We start from the raw sequence: 16,547 nt of genomic DNA, 5'->3' as shown, positions 1-16,547 counted from the left end.
TAACTGTCCCTGCACGCCATATGTCACATCCTAATTATTATCTAGCACAGATTCTCCAAAGTACAATTTGCTACAAGATTTATGCTTTCAGATAGAACCTGAAAGTATGGGAACACCATGCTACATTTATTTACTAATGACAACTAAGGCATCATCTGTAAAGAGTTTGTATGTTCTCCCAGCGTTTGCTCAGGTTTCCATCCAAAAACATGCTGGAATGTTAATTGTTTTTCTCTCTTTTCTATAATGTAACTGCGTGTGTGTAGGGCATTAGATGCTAAGCTCCACTGGGACAGAGACTAATGAGAGCAATACGGTAATTATATATATACCGTGATGATGTAGGAAGCATTATACAGCAAAGCTCTTACTATTGTGACAGAGCCTACTAGGTAGGAGAGGACAGCTGTCTGCAGGAGCAGGACCACTTCAATATCCAACCCTCACTGGATCTCACCTTTGAACTTCCATCTCTCTTCAGTAAGATTCTGCTGTGCTGTCCTGTCAGCTTCTCTCCGCTGTGCTTACACTGAGTCTTGGCTGAGACCCCAGCTGTAGGCTCTGTACTCCTCAGTGTACTTCTTGCTGAAGCTTTGATGTCCCGGTCTCTATTATTCTTAGGGTCTTTGGTGCTTCCTGCATTTCTCCTCAGCGCAGACTCTTGAATTCGGTCATCAAATTTCTTTTTCCTATAATCCTTCTTTGCCAGTTCATCCTGGGGAAAACGGAATCTGTTAAAATGCCTGTTACACTAAAAAGAACATGTCCATCCATATCATTATTAGTAATGGCCGCAAGGCACTTTAATTCTAGGTTTTTGTTTTCCTTTTAAATGCATAAAATCCTAATGTTGTCAATCATCATGTAGCTTCAATAGCAGCGGGTTTTCAACCACTGTGCCGTGGCACACCAGTGTGCCGCGAGCAGTTGTCAAGTGTGCCATGAGGTTAGTGCAGTCAGAGCTGACTTTACTTGTACTGCTGGCCCTGGCAGTGTTGGGCTCTTCAGGGAGGCTCAGGCCTGCCCAGGGTGTGACCTTTGGAGACGTGGCGGTGGACCATAGGTCACGCACCCCACGTTGCATGCCTGTCTGCACCATGCTCCCAGCTCTGCACTGTGTGCTCAGTCACTGAGTGTGAGTGAGCTACCCCAGCCGATGAGGGACAGGACAGGGACGACAGTGAGCCTTCTCAGCTGCTTATTTTACTTTTTCTTTCGGGGCCAATGTGATTTTTTTTTCCTGTGGGGCCCAGCCAATGTGTTTGTTTTTTTTCTGTGGGGACCATTTTGTTTTATATTTTTTTTCTGGGGGGCAGTAGTATTTTATTTATTTTTCTGTGGGGCTCAATGTGTTTGTTTTTGTTCTGTGGGGGCCATTGTGATTTATTTTTTTTCTGTGGGGGGCAATGTGTGTGTTTTTCTGTGGGGGCCAATTTGTGAGTGTTTTTTCCCATGGGGGCAAATGTGTGTTTTTTTTTTCCCATGAGGGACTGATGATGTGCATTAGCAATTTTAAAATCTTGTTCGGTGTGCCGCAAGTTGAAAAAAAGGCTGAAAGTCACTGTTCTATAGCCATACATCTAAGCCTGATAGCAGAGCAACTAATTCACTATAAAGCTATTGTAGTTGTCACCGTCCCATAATGCCTCTATGCCCTAACACGTCAATACTATATGTGTCCTGTCACAATACAAAGCTTTGGAGGTGTGGCATAGGTAGAATAGAGAACAGTATTTTTAAAGGCACTTGAGGGGTTGATCATTTCAAATTAAAATATAAACTTTATTGATGAGCTTTATAAATATGTTCCACCTATAACAGTCTGGAATGGATACAGTCTGGTAAGTGTAGGTATAATGTGTGGTATTGGGACAGGATAGACCTCCAAATATTTGTTTTGGTAGCGGGTGTCTTCGGTCCTAGAATTGTACTGATATGTATTTAATCATAAACCTATGGTGGTAGTTCAATACCATCAATACCACACCGATGGCCAAAAAGTGCAGGAGAAACGTTTAGAACCATTATCGCACATTTAATCTAGCACACTATAGAGGAGCATAGAACATGTTAGGCTTCCGCAATTCTCTGGTGTTGTGTGCAGCCAAACACGGTGACTGCACATCCCCGAAAATTTTATTGCAACCTATGACCTGAAACACAATACAGTTATCATATTTGTGAAGAGTTAAGAGGCGAGAACATCTATCCAGCTGGGGGACTGAGTGGGACAGACATGAGACTGTGCGAGATGGGACATAGCATCAGTTTTAGCCAACTAAGCGCTGTGTGATAGCTTAAATAATGCAGTCAGTATAAAAATGTACATTTTACAGTAACCATACTAAGACTGAACGTGTGGAGTTCATCCTATTTCTGCCTCACTAGAAGATAATAACTAAAATCTGATTGGTTACTATTGGCAACAACTCCACTTCTAAAAACCCGCACTTTAGTAAATATACCCGTTACTCTCTGTAAGCGGCAATTGACTCGGATGACTGCACACAATAACCCTTCTGGACCGGTTGCAAATAATGTCAGTGTTTCTCAATTACTATTTAATTGAATGGTTAACTTAACTGGTTTGTTTAAATATTGCTTTAAAACAAATATGTCAAACTCAAAATCCCAACCGGGCCGAATAACAAGAGATATGGTAAGAACTTACCTTTGTTATCTCTGTTTCTACGAAGTCCATAGGGTCCACAGGGTTGACCTTGGGGTATAGGTTGGGAACCAAATCCGGGCACCACGCAGTTAAAGCTTTTAGCTCCCAGGATGCACTTGGGTCCACTCTCCCTATAACCCCACCCCCAAGCCAGAGGCACCTCAGTTTGTAAGTAGCCAAAGGCCGGAGGAGGAGAGAAAAAGAGAGAGAAAACTGGAACACTCGATAACCATACTCACAGAAATGGGAGACGGAAAACCGGTGACCAGCCACACAGCCCATTTGAAGCCAGGTGCGTCAGGGCGGGCGCCCTGTGGACCCTATGGACTTCGTAGAAACAGAGATAACAAAGGTAAGTTCTTACCATATCTCTTGTTTTCTACTTCAGGGTCCATAGGGGGTCCACAGGGTTGACCTTGGGGATGTCCCAAAGCAGTTCAACCAAGGGAGGGGACGCTCCTGTGCTGAGAGGAGAATCCGCCGCCAAAAAGGAAGCATCCGGAGAGGCAAAGGAAACCAATGCCTAGAACCTTAAAAAGGTGTGGACAGAAGACCACGTGGCCATCTAGCAAGGCAAAACAGCCAAGGCGCCACAGCGAGCCACCCACGAGGGTTACATGGCCCGAGAAAAAACAAGCATCACCAACAGAAAGGCCTACCCATGGGTAGGCCCCTGAAGAAGACATACGAGGCCGTCCAGCCAACATTTGGCCATAGGCCGGCCATCCTTTCCTGTTAAAACCAGAAATCTCAGACCACCAATAAGGAGTCCGATTTCCGTCAGGAACTTGAACGGATCACATAAATCCACAGAGGCCGGACCACAGTCAATGAGGCCACACCAGCCGAGAGGACTGGGGACTGAATGGCCTCACCATAAGTTCCAGAATAATATGGAACCTAAAAATCACTAAGAAGAAACACAGGGTGAGAGCAACTCACACCCTGACAAGATGCCCTCCAGAAGAGGGAGCCACATGAGAACGCTCCCAATTCCGACACTCACCTGGGTGATATAATCTCCCTGAGAGAAAGAGAGAAAGCCAAAGCAATAGACCATGTAATGGCTATCACAACCAGCGGTTCCATTAACTTTCCCCGGAGTTAACGAAGAACCACTACTAACTCCCAAGGAGTCCCTAGGGAGGACAAATGGAGGCATAATCCAGAAAAACACTCCAAAGGATGAACTGGATACCAGAGCGGAGCAATTCCATATCTTAATCATACTGACAGTGTAGAGATCCGCACTATCAGGAAGGCCAGGCCGAGGGTGAAACCCAAGCCAGCCGGAAGGAATGCCAGAATATCTGGAAATCCTGGACACCAGAGGATCATATCGACAGGTATAATACCATAAGAATTATGGCTGCCACAGTTTGTGGTAGGTCCCAGCAAAATCTGATCCATGTGCTCTAATCATTCCAACGATGACAAAGCCAGGGAAGCCGTAAGACCACTGTAGGGACGCAGTCAAAGACAAACGACCCAGGTCCAAGGCAAACCCAGGACCCTGAGACAACAGGTCTGGGCAGTGAAGCATCAGGAATGGAGTATCGATGGAGAGACTCCGAAAAACCAAGTACCCCTGACATCTGGGGCAATCAGGAGCCACCAGCAGGAAAGCATCTCGGTCTCGATTGAAACACTTCCCTCGCGGAAGAATGGAGACCTGAGAACACAGGTACGCAAATTGGAAGAACCACTTCACCGACAAAGAGTCACTGAAGGTTGCTTCAGAATCCCCAGAGTTGGACCGTAACACCATAGTGTGATAGAGTCAGAAGGCCATGAGGGTCACCTCAGGAGGACCCCCCCCCCTGCTCACCAGGAGATGAAACCTCTCTTGGGGAAGAGACTAGTCCCCTGGATGCACGTCGTGACGGCTGAGGACTCCCGCTTCCCAATGGAGAGCATCTGAAATGAACACTGTCGAGATGGTCGGGAGGAGACCCTCAGACAATATCCGAATGTATGACATACCTGACATTGCCACCCAACGAACAGTATTGCTAAAAAGGAAGCCACTGTTCTGACCCTGTCGGATTGAACTTTTTCAGGTTCACCGGGAAACAAGGGCTATGCCAGAGTGAAGGCCCAAGATAGGCTAAAGTTCCAACAAGTTAATTGACAGGGTGGAATCGACAGACATCCAACTGCACTGAAATGGATGCGAACCAGACACTGTCCTTAGCAAAGAATACCCTGGACGAGATGGCCATAGTCACCCGAAAAGGGACCGACTTGCCTCCGGGGAGAGCATCATCGTTTGAACAGTGATCAGACAGAAAAAACTTGTTCCATCTGGAGATAAGCCAATTATGGAAAGGCCTGGAATGGAACTAAGCCCATTCCACCCTTCCAAAGGCAGACACTGAATAGTGGACCATGTATCCCAGAGTGTAAAGACATATGTCGACTGCGCAGACATCCATGTACTCCTAATGGAAGAGTGGAGATGCCGTCTTACGCCAGAAGAATTCTCAGATTCTGAGAATCCAGCAGGGCTCCTAGGTGAAGAATACCCAGAGAGGGATGCAGGGAGGACTTTTTCCCCATTGATTAAACGTCTGCACCCTGAAGAAGCCACGGTCATCCTGACCTGGCTGTAAAGTACCCCGGGGATCCTGCTAAGAGCATGAGGCCGTCCAGGTACAGGAGCATTGGGATATACTGAACAGGAGAACTGTCCGAAAATCCAAAACGCTGGTAAACCCCTGTGGGGCTGAGAGCAGTCCCAACAGGCAGAGCCCGAAAAATCGTAAGTGCTGTGATACAGCAAACCTCAGTCCATGCTGAGGTAAGGTCTCTGTAAGTACCCGTAGGCACGCGTCCTGTATATCCAGTGATACCATAAAGTCCCCAGGTTCCAAACATAGTATGATGGAGCATCGGGATTGCCTCCTGAGCCCAGGTAGCTTTAGGAACTGGTTCAGGGAATTGAGACAGAGAATAGGCCAAAGAGGACCATTCAGCCACCGCACCAGAAAGAAAGCAGAACAACCAGTCCCTCGCTGAGAAAGTGGGGATGGCCCAATTAGCTCCGCTTACCGCAACAACTGTATAGCTTTCTGGATTTGTAAGGCCCTGTTCCGAATAAGGGCCTGCGTACCATCACATGGAAATAGGCCGCCTGAGCAAAGAGACTGCGTACCCTCCTACCCACGTAGCCACGGCAACTAGACACTAGTACCGGGCAAACTGAGAAATCGCCATCTCCCAGTGGTAGGCCTGTCTCGTCAGGCTGACGATATATCCGTAGGTTCAGAAGCAGGATCGGCTGGCAGTCCAGGACTGCTCGGAACTGGATATGTCGGCCCTTGTAAAGGCCGACAGTCTATGAAGAAACAGACCTTTAGGCTGACCCAGAGGACAAAAAGACTTAATAGTCTGAGGCCCCGTAGTGAGCATAGCTGATGGCGGGAAATTTGTACTGCCACTGTCAAGGTCAGGACCCAACAAGATATACCCTATAGATGGTATCTGCACCTCTGCATTCCCAGAGCGCAGCCATAGGGTATTACGGAGGATACCGTCGCAGCCGGAACTCTGAAAGTTAGGAGCTGGTATCCAATATAGGCATGTCCACCTATGACAACTGCATATATTACGTGAGCGACCAAATACATTTGAACCCCAGACGTGTTGGAGGGGAAAAAACATTACAAATGCATCAGCTCAGTATGCAATAGTATTAACCAACCATGCTATAGCCATGGTAGGATGGGTAACAACCCCTGAAAGCGAGTATACTGATTTCAGGCAGAGTTACCACCTACGGATCAGAAGAATCCGACCACGCAGGAATGGGATACGTAGTAACGTCTGTAATCCGACGAGTAACACGCCCATCCACCCCAGGAGGGGCTCATGATGACCCTCAGGGAATTTGGGACAGGAGACCAAACACTGTTGTAATACCTCATATCTGGCAACAGCCAGAGTCCCGCCATGCGATCCACCCGCTAGTCAGCAACAGGGACCCAGAAGGCACGTAATACTGAGGGTGTATGATACAGGTGCAGGTCAACATTCACTCTAACCAGAATGGACCTGCTACCAGCCCTAAAGCAGGGATAATAATACTTGAGATAGGCTTCCCCCCGTGTAAGAGGGAAAGAGCCCAAAACAGTATCCAGTTCACGGTAGAGCCAAGTGGGAAGTAACCACAGGGCGTCAACCACGCCAATTTGCGTTTCATAGACAAACGACATCCACCCAGGGTGGCTGTTGTGGTAATCCCTGCAAGGGGCATGACAGACTATTGTGGCACCAGGGGGAATTCATATACTCGAAAAACCCCTGTAGGGAGCGGTAGTCTGTGTCACAGGGGATGTGCAAGAAACTGCGAGATACCCTGAGATGAAAAAGGGCAGTATGGTGAAGTAACCCCAAGTGAGGTACAACAATGGGGCCCGCCCGGCGATCCGCAATTAAGAGGATCCCGAGAAAACAAACCGCCCAAGGGGGTCGTGAAAGGGGCCGGCACCCGATGACGCCACATACAGAACCCTTTAAGAGTTAAATCCTCCGCACTAACACCTGCAGCCCATGGCTTGCAGGATAGTAAAAATGGGTGCAGTATAACGCTCTATCTCCTGGTCAGACATATCTGACCAAGCCTTGTGATCAAGCAGCGCTATACTGGTCCTGACTGATACTAAAAATTAGCTGCAGGGACCCATTTTCAGCGTATGCAACACACAGTTCCACTCAAAATATGGCAACGTGCAGCACGCAACAGTATGTGACAAACCTCACAAATATTAACAAGTATATAAATGTGAGGTCTCAGAACCACCCCAAGTACAGCTGTATTAGGGCAGATAAGGAAAGGGATAGATATACACTGACAGGTGAGAGAATAAAGTACAGTCAGCACTAGCATAAGTCACATACAATGCAGATATACATGTCATATAATATACTGCACTATTACACTGCATGCAACTTACCCAGATTCAGTGTCTGGGAAGGCTACAGCGCTGTGTACACTGACCTGATGGTGAGGTACGCAGGGGGACTGGACTCACTGCCATCTCCAGAGATTTCTGCTGCACCACAGAGAAAATGGCCGCTGGAGACCTCAGAAGAAGCGTGGCCCGCGGAGGAAGCAGCTCAGCGACGCCAGACTATAGATACTGAAAGGCGCGCTGAGCTGAGGGGAGGAGCCGCTGTAACAGGGAAGGCTGTCTCCCCTGGCCGGCTATTAACCCCCGGGACGCCGGCTCCCTGCACCGAACACTAAGTCCCTGGTGGTCTAGTGGACACACGGGGTATGGGGGGCCCGCCGCCACTGCCGGCGCCTCCGGTCTGTCCCCAGAGACCGGAGGCACAGGACTGCATTTCATATGCGCGGATCACCGCAAAGCGCCTTACCTGCTCCCCGTGGATCCGGCAGCAGTCCTGGGCGCCCGCAGAGTCCGGCTAGTACAGACTCTGGGGTCCCACTGAGATCCCCAGATCTATACTGGCGTCTCAGCGCCAGCGGGGTGACGGAGCGGCAGCTTAGACGTCCTATGGACAGTCTGACGCTGCCGCTCTGAAGAATCCAAAGGAAAAATAAAAAACTCTGTCCTTTAGAAAAAATAAAACTTAGGGGCTGCTAATCAGCTCCCCACTGCACTAAACGGTGACCCGATTCCGGCCGGGCACCAACTTAAACTGAGGTGCCTCTGGCTTGGGGGTGGGGTTATAGGGAGAGTGGACCCAAGTGCATCCTGGGAGCTAAAAGCTTTAACTGCGTGGTGCCCGGATTTGGTTCCCAACCTATACCCCAAGGTCAACCCTGTGGACCCCCTATGGACCCTGAAGTAGAAATTCAAGGTCTAAGAGTGTGTGGGCCACAAGAAAAACAAAAAAAGTCTTATATGCAATTTTGAAAGGTTCAATCAATATACCATTATAAAATTTGCGGGCAAAGTTTGGTTGCAAAGTGCATATACCAATCATATGACATAATATAATAATATGCTCCTGATCCCCCCCCCCCCCCCCCCCAATAATATGCTCCAGACCCCATCCCCACATGATATAATATATTAATATGCTCCTGATCCCCCCCCAATAATATGCTCCAGACCCCATCCCCACATGACATAATATGATTCAGACACCCCCCCTCAATAATATGCTCCAGCCTACTCCCCCCAAATAATATGCTCCAGACCCCCTCCCCACAAAATCATATATATGCTCCAAGACTATGGGCCTGATTCAGAGCCGCTCGCTATTTGCGGTCGTTCGTTCAGAAAAAAGGGGTGGCTATTCAAATGAACCGTTCGCTTTTTGCGGTCTGTTCACGCCTCTAAGTCTGAACGAGCGATCAAAACTCGCGGTCAAAATTTTGATAAAAACGCCCCCTGGCCGCTCGCATCATATGTCATGTCCGCTATTTATTAGATTAATCGAGTACATCGAACAGCGTATGAACTGCTCGCTATTCTTGTGGTTGGTTTTTCCTACCACTATATTGCGAGCAGTTCTGACTAAAAAACAACCAGGTGACGTGGTCAATGACGCTGCTGTTTTAATTATGCACTCCCTTAAAACGCCCGTTTTGACCTTTAAGCACGCCTGCGTTCTGAATTCCACTCCCCGTTTTCAAACACCTTCCCCTGTTACCACCCACATACGCCTCCTCCTGTCACTCAAAGTAGCAGGCATTCGCTATAAAGCGAACAAACGATTTTCGGCCGCACAGACTGGTTCGCGCATGCGTATTACAATCCGTACCCATGCACAGATGAGCGAACATCGGTCAGAACGAACGAGCGGCCGCTTACGAGCGGCACCGAATCAGGCCCTATGCCCCCCGTGTCTCAGTCTCACTATTTCCCAGCCTCACCATTCCCCAGATTCCCTAACTGTGTCTTCAGCTCCAACCCCCCCCCCCTTTACACTAGTCAGGCAGACAGATATATTGAAGTATAAATTTACTTACTGACTGTCACACTACTGTGACACAGACAGTATTTCGGCCGGCGCTGGCTCCTCTTCTTGACCTCTGTCAGAGTGCACGCTGCAGGACAAGCTGCTGCTGTGTGTGACTGTGTGCAGGGAAGGGCCAGGCTGCGCTGCTGATGGGTTGGAGGCGGAACAGTCAGTGGTGACTGACGGCTCTGCAAAGGCTTATGGGGGAGCTGCTGCTGGTGGGCATACGCAGCAGCTCCCCCGTCTGCCATGTTTTTAACTACAGTAACAATGTCCGTTCGCGGCAGTCAGGCTGGCTGATCAGAGCTGGGGTGTAATGAAGAGCACAGGGACCGGCAGGACCGCATAATAATCAGAGTTATGGTATAACATACCTTAGATAACTCTTTTTCTTCTAGGTCCATAGGGTCCACAGAATCAGTGTGTCCCCGGCAGGCTGTGCTCAATGTCGTTCATGACATTGAGCACAGCCGCTGAACGATATCCCCGACATGCATCAACCTGACGAGGTCGTCAGGTTGTGCTGCACGTTCAGGCGATGGACAATGTCGGAAACGACCAACGGGAGTGCGCATCGCTGGTCGTTTCCGACATAAAAGTGCACGATTTGTGCACGATTACTGAGCGACTGCACGATTACGATGTCGTAATCGTGCAGTCGCTCAGTAATATCGCCCAGTGTGTACCCACCATAAATCAATCTCATCTATGGGAGCTTACAAAGTACTAACTTGGATCTCAGAGCTGATTTCAGTAATCCATGAATCCACTGTTTTCTGAATTCTTATTTTCTCTGCACCATTGCTGAAAGAATTAAAAGAAAAAGTTAAGAATTAAAAGAACAAACACATATAGAAACAATTTTTAACATAACGTTCCCTGCATTATAATAAAACTTAAAAGAAAACTATGAATCCAAAAAATATGACATGGGTCTGCCTAATGTGCCATGACATACTACCTAATGAGGCCAAATGCTCTGGATAAGTGTGTCCTCAGCCCAGAAGCAGATAAGCCACGACATACATGCTAGATTGGGGCCATGATACAGCAGGATGATCAGTGGGAGGAGCCATGCCTTTGCTTTATATCGTTCTCATTCACTCAGTGGCCACATTATTAGGTACACCACAGTTTGTTTACGCTCCCTGGGGTTTCCTCCCACAATCCAAAAATATACTGGTAGGTTAATTGGTTCCCAACAAAAAAATTAATCATAGTGTGTATGTGTGGTTGCTCATATCAACTGAATGGTTTTTCACAGGTGCTTGAAACACCAGCAGAAAGGCTTGATTACAACATGATAATAGAAATTCAGAGGTCTTTGTTGCATATATTTGCAAATACATGGTTAAGTTGGTTTTTCCGTAGTTCAGGGAACATAGGCCCTCATTCAGAGCCGGACGCTCTGAGCAGAGCGCTCGCTCTGAATGAGGGCCGTCCTCCATAAAAATGGAGCGTCCTCCTGGACGCTCGTATAGCTGTGGGTCACCACCCACAGCACATACGAGCGTGCAGGATGATGGTCGCGATGGTCTTGACCATCGCGACCATCGCCAGTGCGACCGGAAGCCTGTGGTCGGGTTTTTCGACCACAAGCCCTGGAGTGATTTTGGCTCTATCAGAGCCAGAATCACTCCCACTGACATCACTAGTGATGTTAGTGGGCCGGCTTCTGACGGTAGGCGTTCCCTTGGGAACGCCCCCGTCTGGAAGGCACGCCCACCAAAGGGGGCATGCTGTCAATCAACATCGACAGCATGCCCCCTTTGATCAGACACAACGAGCGAAGGAAAGTCCTTCGCTCGTCGCGTCTCGCGCATGCGCACGACGGAGCTCCCTCCGTCGTGTGCATGCTCAGTGCACACCATCGACCCACTTGCGAGCGGACAGCCGCTCGCGAGTGGGTCTGAATCAGGCCCATAGAGTGTAAGCTCAACTGGGGTAAGGACTGATGTCAATGGCCAAAACATTCTCTGTAAAGCGCTGCGGAACATGTGTACGCTATATGAATAACTGGTAATAAATAAATATCTAATCAATTAACCTTGTGGCATCAGTTCAATGCATAAAAGCATGCAGACATGGTCAAGAGGTTCAGTTGTTGTTCAGACCAAACACCAGAATGAGGAAAAAAACAGTAGTCACCGGGTGTGGCACTCATCTAACTCTCGCACTCGTGAGCGACAGGGGTGTGGCCTCATGCACACGTTCCTGTTGTGCCAGTTTGGGGGCATGACCGCATGTCACGCCCCCATCCTCATCAGGCTGGGGGGGCTTTGCTCAGCGTCCAGGAGCTGCTGAGCAACCCCCATTACAGTGTGGATAACTCGCACCTTCACCACTGCGACTCTGCTCGGTGACACCATTCGAGGAGATGACAGAAAATGCTATTTTGGGTGTCACCTCCTCGGATGGTGCCACCCAGTGCAGACCGCACTGCTGCACCTCGCTAGTGACGCCTCTGGGAAAAAATGTGATCCCAGTTGCTTTAAATGTGGAATTATTGCTGGTGCCTGATTGGGTGGCTTGAGTATCTTAGAAACTGATCATCTCTAGAGCTTACAGAAAGTGCAGTGCAAAACAAAAACATCCAATGGGCAGCAGTTCTGTGGGCAAAAAAAGACCTTATTAACGAGAGCTGTCAGAGGATAATTTCCAGACTGATTCAAACTGACAAATAACTCAAATGACCACGCACTACCACACAGTGGCATGCAAAAGAGCATATCTAAATGCAGGGCATGTACAATTTCACACTAATTGGGCTACAGCAGCAACACCCCATACAGGGTTCCACTCCCGTCAGCAAAGAACAGGAAACTGAAGACACATGGCTCACCAAAAAGTTGAAGAATGGGAAAATGTTGCCTTGTTTGCCAAATCTCCACTTCTGTTGGGACATGCAGATGACAGAGTCAGAATTTGGAGTAAGTAACATGAATTCTTGGATCCATTGTGCCTTGTATCAATGGTTCAGGTTGGTGGTGGTGTGGGGAATGTTTTCTTGGCACCCATTAGGCCCCTTAGTACCACTTGAGAATTGTTTAAATGCCATATTCTACCTGCTTATTGGTTGCTGACCATGTGTGTCCCTTTATGGCTGCAGTCAACCAATATTCTACTTCCAGCAGGATAGCACGCCATGTCACAAAGATCACGACCTCTCAAGCTGGTTCCAAAAACATGACCATGTGTTTAATCTAGTACTACTGCCTCCATGTAATCAGATATCAATCCAATACAGCACCTTTGGGATGTGGTGGGAGAGAAGATTTGTATCATGAATGCGAAGCTGATCAATCTGCAGCAACTGCGTGATGTCACAAAAATGTTGGCCGTTCTACATAGTACTACAAACATGTACCAAATAAAATGTGGCAACAAAGTGCAGACTCGAAACATGGAACCCAAATGATCATTTTCTCCATTTAAGTGACAGAAGGCGTGCATGCTCATGTACACCACAGTTAGGGAAATCGTAATATTACTGTTACCTATTTGTAGCCAAAGTATTGATGAGAGAATACATGGCTGCCCCATTCTTGGCCCGTATTATGGCATCCAAATTGTCTTCAAGGACCTTCTTATTATTCTGCACTTCTCTTAGGATCCGCTCTGCATCTTCAAACATTGACTTTGGAGGATTCTCGGACGTCCGCCAAAAGGAATGATGTTTATATAGAGAAGTGGAGGGAATAATGGGCTGCTCCCTGGGCTAAGAACAAAATTGGTAAATTCTCGTGTGAACATCATTAGATCTTTGCCTACAACAAGCCCTTCTCTTTTATTAGTTTTCCAGTTAGAAACATCATTAAGAAATAAAACTTTTGTAATACCTGATGATGCAACTACTCAAACTGTCGCATATCAATTTAATTAGAGCAGTCACCTGGTGCGTCCTAGTCGCATGGCTTTGCGGATTGGAACGATATTGCCACTATAACGTTCCGTGTGTGGGTCTGATATCATTCGGTGCGTGCTCCTGTGAGGTCGTCCATCGCTCCTCCAGATCTTTCATGCTGCGGAAGAGATCTGGAGAAGCGATGTACGATCTCACGCAGCGCTATGCGGGGGGGGAGCATGGGGAGGGGATGCCAGCATATCGGGCGGTCGGGCACCAGATCGCTCCGTGTGTGGGAACCTCCCGATTTGTCGGCCGTCGGATCCCCCGTCGCATCGCTGGCTACACATCGTACCGTGTGCCGGCTTATGACGCATTTCGAGGAAAAAAAAAAAAAGACGCAAGACGGACTCTTGGCGCAAGCACAGACGCACAGGGCCTGGCGCGCTGAGAGGGGCTCCGTGGTGCGACTGCAGCTATAGTGCATGAGGACACATCTGCATCACTGTAAAAGACCTGCGAAAAGGTGTAGCTGACACCCAAGTTTGGGGTCCACAGTACAGGGTTAGTGACTGACAAATTATCTGTATTAAGAGAAAACAATTCCTATAACCTCATCACTAAAGTCAGCGACTGAAACATGAATAACAATACCTAGAGAAGACTGAAATATTTTGAAACAAAACACTATGGACTCACAAAACAAAAATGTAACTTTTTGACTATGGTCACAAAAGATGCACATGGAGAAAATCAGATAGCACTTCTGTAGAGAAGTTCCCACTACCAGCCCTGCAAAGGTGGAGCTTCCATGCTCCTACTGCATAGTCTTGTGCTCCACAGGTTGGAAAACGTTACACTGAAAGCTCATGTCAGTGGCAAACGCAGGATTTCTAGAGGGGGGTTTCCAAATGCTTGGTTTTAAAGAAAGTGTGGCCAGTTCACGAAAAGGGCATAATCAGCACTTAACCAGCTATAATATACGGCATACAAAGTACAGTTTACAGTAGTGTACAGTATGTAATTATTCTGACGTATGCAGGACCAGCAATAACAGTAAGTCATTATATGGGGCAATAGGGCCATCCTGTCTGAGCTGAATGTTTTTATTTCAGATGTGGGCTCTATTGCAGATCATTTGAGCAAGTTCGGGAATCTGGAGGGGCAGAAAAAGAACCTAGCACTGTCCTGGACATATATCTACAGATTGGTCTTATGTACTGGATAGTGTATTATTATACAGTATTAATAATTGATCCTATAGATGGTTTAGATCAGTGCACCCCTAACAGTGCATGTTTACCAGATCTCCTAGTTGGTGCACAAGTATATTCATTACGGACTGACATATTTTAAAAGATCAACAGGTCGAGCTAATAATTTCACTTGTGACACTGAGGGCAGACTTTTGTATTATATGCTATTTCAATTGTGGGTATCATGATGTGGGCTAGGGATGGGGGTTTCCAGGCAACTGGAAACCCCCCCCTGCGTTTGCCTATGCATGTTACAGTGCCAACTCCTGCACATATCTTGCTGTGGGGATTAAGCCCTGGAGAGAGAAAGTTGCCCAAAACAACCAGCTACTAACAGTCATTTATCTAGCATAGCCTATGAAATGGCAGCTAGAAGCTGATTGGATGCTTTGACAATTTTTCCTCGATGTCTCTACAAGGCCCGATACATCTTCCCCCCATAATGGGGATATCTAACATAACGGTGCCAAATGGTGCGCCGTGCCGAACATGAACGGCAGAAGTCCTGGCATCATGTAAGTGCTGTGACCATGATACATAGTGCCATGACCATGATACATAGGAACAAATGATGGAGGTTCCAAGGGAGGGACTCGATCCAGAGCCCGGTTATTGGAAAAGGAGGGGACTTTGTAAAGTCAATAATTAAAGTGGGAAACTCCACAATATCCCCAGTATTGTGTCTTTCAAAAGAGAAATATCAATGTAAACTGAAGGAAATCTTTTTGCATCACTATCTACAGGACAAACGTTAATATATCAGTATATTACATAGACTAGCAGCCAAGTGTACAGCAAATGTATAAAAGGTCAAACAGTTTTAGTATTTGAAAAGATGCGTCCATATTATGGAATGCTGCCACTTTTAAAGATCTAGGGGATTATTTACTAAAGCTTGAGTTTAATTGACTGAAATTCGATCAAAAATCAAGCAACATCGATGTTGTGTTTCTGGAGCTAAATCACACATTTACTAATGCTTAAAAAAAAAAAGTATAGTGTTAGTAAATGTGTGATTTAGTCCCAGAAACACAACAACGATGTTGATTGATCAATATCGACCTTTAGCAAATATATTGCCTAGAAACCATAAAAGTTACCACTGTAAAGATCATTACATACTGTAAAAACAATCTACTAGCAGACATACCTTCAATTCATTCACTTCAGTTTTCCACTGTTTTGCATCCTTAATTAAACAAGAGAGCGTTTATGTTATATAAGAATAAAACATGTGAGACAGTGTATAATAGGTGAATAGAAGCTACAGTATGTATTATTGTTTCTATACAGTGAAGCTTCTGGACCACAACCACTACCTACATTACAAGCACACCAGATATAGAATATATAGCAGCTCGCCTCTCTCAGTCACTAATAATGCTCCTGTGAGATCATCTAGAATAAAATTTCGTATACATTTTTGTTTGATTTTTATTGTTAGATTTGTTCTCCTACATGTATGCCCATGTGATGTAAGTCTAAACCAAGGGGTGTATTTACTAAGCAGTGGGTTTTCAGACCCGTTGATTTTTGGTGGTTTTGCCTGCGGGATTTAAAACAACAATATATTTATAGAGAAACCGCTGCATTCAATATTATCGCCATTTTGAATCCCGTGGGCAAAAATCGCTGAAAATTGGCGCTTTTGAAAACTCGCTTCCTAGTAAAATATTCCCCCAAATGTAACCTAAAGTGTCTTCATTTGTACTTAAACTTAAATATATTCAAACTACCCAGTAACGGGAGGTCTAGTTCTTTAAAGGTTATTAAAATATCCCCTCCAATTACTCTGGTATTGGTTTCATTCTTACACATCTAAATGATGTACCCTTTGAATCTG

At 46.6% G+C, this 16,547-nt stretch overlaps 1 protein-coding gene across 1 annotated transcript in view; it reads right to left on the bottom strand.

Annotated features, from left to right (window-relative positions):
• The window catches only part of KIAA0586 (KIAA0586 ortholog), a 150,923-nt gene that overhangs the window by 107,159 nt on the left and 27,217 nt on the right, over positions 1-16,547 (bottom strand). The window contains exons 11-14 of the mRNA XM_088473708.1: positions 15,855-15,893; positions 13,102-13,322; positions 10,336-10,408; positions 458-715 (exon numbers count right to left, since the gene is read on the bottom strand). Of these exons, the coding sequence (XP_088329834.1) occupies positions 458-715; positions 10,336-10,408; positions 13,102-13,322; positions 15,855-15,893 (591 nt within the window). The remainder of the gene's footprint in view (positions 1-457; positions 716-10,335; positions 10,409-13,101; positions 13,323-15,854; positions 15,894-16,547) is intronic.

This window comes from Taudactylus pleione, unplaced genomic scaffold (assembly GCF_031769625.1).
Source record: "Taudactylus pleione unplaced genomic scaffold, aTauple2 ptg000139l, whole genome shotgun sequence".
Classification (NCBI taxonomy): Eukaryota; Metazoa; Chordata; class Amphibia; order Anura; family Myobatrachidae; genus Taudactylus; species Taudactylus pleione.
Note: the sequence above shows the minus strand (reverse complement) of the source record. Positions and strands in the feature narration are given on the sequence as shown.